Source organism: Camelus dromedarius, chromosome 7 (assembly GCF_036321535.1).
Source record: "Camelus dromedarius isolate mCamDro1 chromosome 7, mCamDro1.pat, whole genome shotgun sequence".
NCBI classification, from domain to species: domain Eukaryota; kingdom Metazoa; phylum Chordata; class Mammalia; order Artiodactyla; family Camelidae; genus Camelus; species Camelus dromedarius.
Genome location: NC_087442.1, coordinates 13,198,644 through 13,205,053, shown reverse-complemented (window position 1 = coordinate 13,205,053; position 6,410 = coordinate 13,198,644). Strand labels below are relative to the sequence as shown.

General features: G+C 42.0%; 1 protein-coding gene and 1 non-coding gene across 2 annotated transcripts; both read left to right on the top strand.

Moving 5' to 3' along the window:
- The first annotated feature begins 246 nt into the window (after positions 1-246).
- Positions 247-319, top strand: TRNAR-CCU (transfer RNA arginine (anticodon CCU)). The gene has a single exon. It is a non-coding gene; the product is annotated as a tRNA-Arg (tRNA).
- A 578-nt stretch (positions 320-897) lies between these two features.
- Positions 898-4,211, top strand: FMC1 (formation of mitochondrial complex V assembly factor 1 homolog). The gene is made up of 2 exons (XM_010983182.3): positions 898-1,088; positions 3,916-4,211. Exons 1-2 carry the CDS (start codon positions 951-953, stop codon positions 4,117-4,119), a joined length of 342 nt encoding a protein of 113 aa, XP_010981484.1. The 5' UTR covers positions 898-950; the 3' UTR covers positions 4,120-4,211.
- Positions 4,212-6,410: the final 2,199 nt, after the last annotated feature.

Genomic DNA, 6,410 nt, shown 5'->3' with positions numbered 1-6,410 from the left:
AACGCATACGCAAAACCGTGCGCGCTCCCGTTTTCCGTCCGGCGCATCGGTGCTGTTCCGAGGGTAAAATCTTTGTAGCTGTAACGCGGGTTTTTGTTACTTGAACTACAACTCCCAGCATGCCTCGCCCCTCATAATGCTGTTAGTTGTGGTTTCCTAGGATAGGTTGAAAGGATATTGGGATGACGATGACGTATGAAACAGGAAAAACATTGAATACGTTGTTTGAGCAGGTTGTTCACATAAGCCCCAGTGGCCTAATGGATAAGGCATTGGCCTCCTAAGCCAGGGATTGTGGGTTCGAGTCCCATCTGGGGTGGTTGACGTTTTGCCTTTTAGTAAGTTTAAATAAACCTTTAAATAGAACGTTTGCCTTTTTCCTTAAGTATTTATAGCAAAATAGGCTAACTTAATTTTCCTCTTCAAAGATGGGAAGTGTATGTGTAGTTTTTCTATACTTGGAGCTACAGTGTGCGAGTCAGAATACTTCCTCTGAGTCGTGGTCTTGTTAAGATTTCTGGGAAGTCAATTTTCATATTCCCCCTAAAAAAACAAAAACAAAAACAACCCTCAAAGTTTTCTGTTTCAAATCGACATCAACTTCTGACACGCCCTTAATTTTCTCGCGACTCAGCGGGAAGTCAGCTAATGGCGTCTGAAGTGACGCAGTCAGAAAAGGACCTCCTTTTCCCTCCCCCGGCCCGTTCTCCAGGCAATTTGGTTACACTTGGCTTTCGTTTGCTTTTCCCTTAACTCCTTAGGGCGTCTCTCGGCGTTCGATTAACAACGCTCCGCAGAGAAGGGAAGTGAGACCTCCCACTGCCCTGCAGCTGATAGGTGGAACCGGCAGTCTGGTTCCCACCGTATTATGGAGCAGGTGGGCGGGGGGTGGGGGTGAGGGAGTGAGAGGCGTAGGGCGCAGGCCCGCACCAGGCTTGGAGGACGGGGAAATGGCGGCGTTGGGGTCGCCGGCGCGCACCTGGCGAGGCCTTCTACGGGAGTTGCGCTACTTGAACGCGGCCACTGGCCGACCCTATCGCGACACTGCGGCCTATCGGTACCTCGTGAAGGCTTTCCGAGCACATCGGGTACGAAGCCCGTGTCGGGACGTTCTAGCGTCCCTTTCCCGGGGCGGGAGGGAGAATGGGGTCGGGGCGGCGGTAGAGTGCGCTGGCCTCCTGCTCGTTTCTGAGGCCGACCCTCCCACCCGGCCCTGCTCCGGCCAAGCAGGCCCCATGCGCTGGTCTACCGCCTAAGCCCGGGAACTAACCGAGGACCGGCGGGAGAGCAAAACCGTCCCTGAAGATTTCATTGGCTGTCTTCGGCCCTGTGCGGAAGGGAAAGTCAGAGGAAAGTAAAATGGAGATGATAGAAAGGGACAAGAAAAAAGATGTTTTGGTGGAGAGTGTAGGGTCACTAGCCACAGCATCTATCCACCACCCTCCTTCTCCTAGTAGAGGTATTCTGAGAAGTAATTTTTGATGTAGAGAGGAATACTAGGAGCTTCTTGAAGAGTAGGACAGTGTTTACTTTTGTACCCTCTATGCCACTTCAGAAAATGGTGCCTTGTAGAGCAGAACTAGAAACGTCTAATGAGGTTGTACTGTCATTTACATTAACGTGATATATGACCAGATAGTTTTACCGTCTGTAGTGGATAAATATGAACATATGGTAGGCCACCCTTGGAAAATTCCTTTGTGAAATCCACACTCCATACCCCAATTATACAAGATCGGATGGAAGATAGTTTCATTTTTCAAATGGGGCAACTGAGGCTCGGGGACAGTTGATCTGTACAAGCATGTGAATAGAATCTAGGTTACTTGGTTCCAAATAAGTCTTCCATTTAATTGCTGCCTTTAGAGATACGGATCTGGCTTGGAAAGAAGTTGTAGGCTATCTCAGAAATAATAAATTGGAGAGTCAGCTTGGGCTTCAGGGAAGGAAATTTACCGTCCTTTGAGCATTGTGGGAAAGGGGAGAACCGTCATCCTAACTGTTGATTTTCTAAGCCATGGAAGTTAGAGTGCAAAATGTTAGAACTAAAATTGAACTAATTTGTAAAAGGCCACAATATTAGGGACTTCTAGGAACTTGGCTAAAAATGACGAATAAGATCCAAATGGGTCCTGTCTTAAGAAGATTACAATCCACCTGAGGACACTAACCAAGCAGTTAAACAAGTGCAAAAGAAGTAAACAGACTGCAAGGGTCCTGGTATACAGAAGGGGTAGCCCTTCGATAAGCAGGGACTTGAAGAATGAATTGACTTAGCAAGTAAATAGGGGGAGGGGAAGATGAGGTCAAGGTGAAGAAGTTGCACAACTGAAAGCCCAGAGCTGAGAGGAGCTGCCAGTTGAGAACAGTTAAGGCTGGGGGTGTGGTGGGTGAAGTGGAGGAAGATGGGGTACTCGATAGGCAGGAATTTCTACTTTATTGTAACTGTAATGGGAGATCACTATAAGGTTTTTACAGGTGAAGTGATTATAGCTGTACCTTATGAAAGCAACATGATTGCTTTTGAGAGAAGCTTGGTAATGGCTCTGGAATTCCTTGGAAATAACATCTGAAATTCATGGTACAAATTCCAGGAACACCAGTCTGTGGAATGCATATGAGGATGTGGGGAATGGTGTTTATTTCTTGCTCAGTGGCTCAGAGCTAACTTGCTAGTCATCTATGCCCATTTCCTCTCTCCTTTCCCTAAATTTAAGGGATTCCGTTAGGGAGTAGTCTCCCCTTTCTCCTTAGGGAAAATACAGTTTTCTAATTCATTAGATCTCTTTTGGTCTATTGCGGTTCACTTACTATGTTATGTTGCTGACCCTGCTCTCCCGAGTCCTCATGATTCAGGCTCTGCTGGGTCAAGATAAGTTATCTCCTGTTCTACGCTAACAGAATTTAGACTTACAATTTAGACTTACATAATAGAAATGTTACCCTTTGTTGTTTGACATTAGTGTTGTGCTCTCAAATTTTTAATTATAAAAAGTTAAATTGATTAAAGCAGATGAATTCTATTTTTGAGCAGCTTGTAAGTGCCATTTTCACTTTTATGACCTGCAAATCTTAAACCACACTTTCTAGTTTTCAGAGTCCAAACCTAGACAGTCAAATAAAGACAGGGCAAAGAAAGACATATGTAGGCATTGGTGCCCAGAGATTAATCCATACTTGGATAAGGCTCCTTAAGTTACTTGAGGCTATGCACACATATCTGTCTCACCTTTCCTGTCCCTTTCTCACAACCTCAGAATATAAAACTTGTCAAGTTAAGTCTGTATACTAATTTACTTAATCTGGAAGTTAATTATGATGAAGGAAAAAAACAGGGTTTGGAGTCACCAGGGACTTCAGAATGGATATGGAGTTTCCAGCTTCTTAAGGTCATCAGAATACAGATTTTTAAGATGAATAAGTGAATTGTGAGAGCAAGGAAAATTAAGTAATATCAACATATTCATTTTACTTTATATATAAAACCTTCATTTTGTTACTGCTGAGGACAAAGCTATTTTTCAGATAAAGTTTTTAATTTTCATTGAAATGAAAGGCATATGCCACATTAAGTCCACAGTCTCATAAAATAAAGCCGCCCTTCATTTGTTTGAAGGGGAGAAAGTTCTATATTTTATTCCTTAGGCAACATTAATGATCAGTGACCTGATTCTAGTTCCCCATCTCTGCCATTAACCAACCATGGAGCCTCTCTCTGGGCTTTAGTTTCCTCATTCATTAAATAAGGGTGTTGAAAGAAGAGAGAACTTTTTCCAGTATTAAAATTGGAGGACACCTAATGAAATGCTTTAGTGAAACTCCTTGTAAAATTCCTCTTCAACTAACTGGAGGCCAGCTTTCCTAATCAGCAATTACAGATTGCCTGTATAATATCTGACCTTGCTACTTCTCTAGGTCACCAGTGAGAAGTTGTGCAGAGCCCAGCATGAACTTCATTTCCAGGCTGCCACCTATCTCTGCCTCCTCCGGAGCATCCGAGCACACGTGGCCCTTCATCAGGAATTTCATGGCAAGGGTGAGCGCTCAGTGGAGGAGTCGGCTGGCTTAGTGGGTCTCAAGTTGCCCCAGCAGCCTGGAGGGAAGGGCTGGGAGCCATGAAAATGGAGAGATTCCTTGGATGCTGCCTTCGTACAAGAATTTAATTGTTTCTTTTGATATGTATTTATCATTAAATTCTTTTTTAAAGTTTAGGGGTTTTCTTTGTAATTTTGTTGACTGTTTCTTAGGTTTCATCTTTACTCAGTGAATTTACTGACGTTCTTACACTAGGCTGATGTTCTTGATTTAGTTAAAAAAAAAACCCTATTTTTATTTTAAAAGTAATAACACCCTATTGGTAAGGAATTCACATGGTATATAGGTACATAACGTAAAGCCCTCTTATCTTTTCCCTTGCCCCTCCCAACCCCGTTATCAGGTGGTAACAATTACTAGCAATTAGGTGGGCATCTTTCCAGATGTTTCCTATGCATAAACAATTATACAGATAGACTTTTATTAAAAAATACACAAATATGATGTTATGGTCCTGGTAGAAAACAGATGGCACACTCAACTAGGGTTACTGAGGAGAGTGAGTTAGTGAAGGGATATATAAAGATGTGGGTTGAATTAAGGTCAGCAAGATGGGCTAGCAACAGTGGGCACTGTTATCTCCCTTTGGCCGGACAGAGCAGACCCTTAGGTCATGGCCACCGTCAACTACAGGCTGCAGGAAGCCCGAGAGGGAAGATGGAGTGAGCACACTGACTTCTGCCTTCTGCCCTCCTAGTCAAATTGCTCTTCCTCTTAAATTCTCTATCAGGGTGAAGGGCTCCACCATGCATTTGGCTGCCCATCAAGAACTTGGGCTTCATTCTGTATTTCTCCTCCTCACCCTCCACATCCAGTCAGTAAGTTCTGCTTCTGCAAGAACTGTTAGCATCACTGCATCTGTCCTAGTTTAAGCGCCGGTAGTGTTTTGGCTGCATTCATAAGCTAGACTTCTAAATGGTCCCCTTGCCTCTAATGTCTTGAATTCCTCAAATGAAAATTCTCTGTGAACTACCAGTAGTTCTTTATCTGTGGTAGTATATTATATGTTAGTTTCTCCAGGTATTATGACTATAGACATCTCTCTTTTCCCTTGGACTGCAGCTCCTTTAGAGTAAGGACCATGTCTCATTCATTTTTGTTTACAAGGCACCTTCCACAGTGACTTACACAGACAGTTACTCAGTGTTTTTTTTTTTAAGGGGAGCATTAATTAGGTTTACTTATTTATTAATGGAGGTACTGGGGATTGAGCCCAGGGCTTCGTGCATGCTAGGCACGCACTCTACCACTGAGCTATACCGTCCTCCTCAATCAGTGTTTTGAATGCAAGGTTCAGTTCTACTCACTAGGAGGAATACAATCTGAACAGAAATATTCATAAAGCATTTCAAAACATCATCTGTTTCTTCTAAGAGATTAACATTAAAATAATAGTATTAATAAGTCAAACCAAGCATTTCTCAACTGAACAGATTAAAAAAAATAGTAATGTTTAAGATTTTCCCCCTGCTTTGTTTCATGGTCATAGGTTTATTATCCAAAAATGTTTTACTTTGCTAAGATGAAGAAAGCAAAAGAATTAGGATAGACTGATGTTTTTATTACTTTTGTCAAAATATTGTATATACAATGAATAACTTTGGTGCATATATTTTTATTGAAGTATAGTCAGTTTACAATATTGTGTCAATTTCTGGCGTCCAGCACAATGCTTCAGTCATACATGAAACATATACATATATTTGTTTTCATATTCTTTTACACCGTAAGTTACTACAAGATACTGAATATAGTTACCTGTGCTATACAGTATAAACTTGTTTATCAATAAATAACATTTTTTAAAGAAAGAGATTTGAGGCAGAATTGCCTAACAGGGTAAGAAATATTTATTATGGGTTTGAAGTCATCTAGGCCTAGGCTTTAATCCCACCTTTACAATTTTCCACCTGTGTGTTCTTAGGCAGGTTAGGTGACCTGACCTTCTCCCGCTTCCACAGGATAAGAATGCCAACAAGGTGGCTGTAATAAATGAGAATAATGTTCACATAAAAGAGTTGCACAGTACATAAGTGCCTGACAAAAGGAAAATCTTGTTTTCATTTTAAGTCACACATGTGTTCTTTCATCACGAATCCTTCCCTAAGGCCTGCTGTCACCAGTCTTCTGAAATATAGACAAGTTATTTCCTAGTTTAAGTCATTCACTCAGGCCATTTCTGTCCATATATAATCAACCTGTACCTCTTATCAATGGTCTTACCATCCAGAATTAGCTGAACTCAATGTTAGGAATAGAAGGAACTGATTCTGGAACACGAACTGTACTAGCGATAAACTTTCTGTACTGGGAAT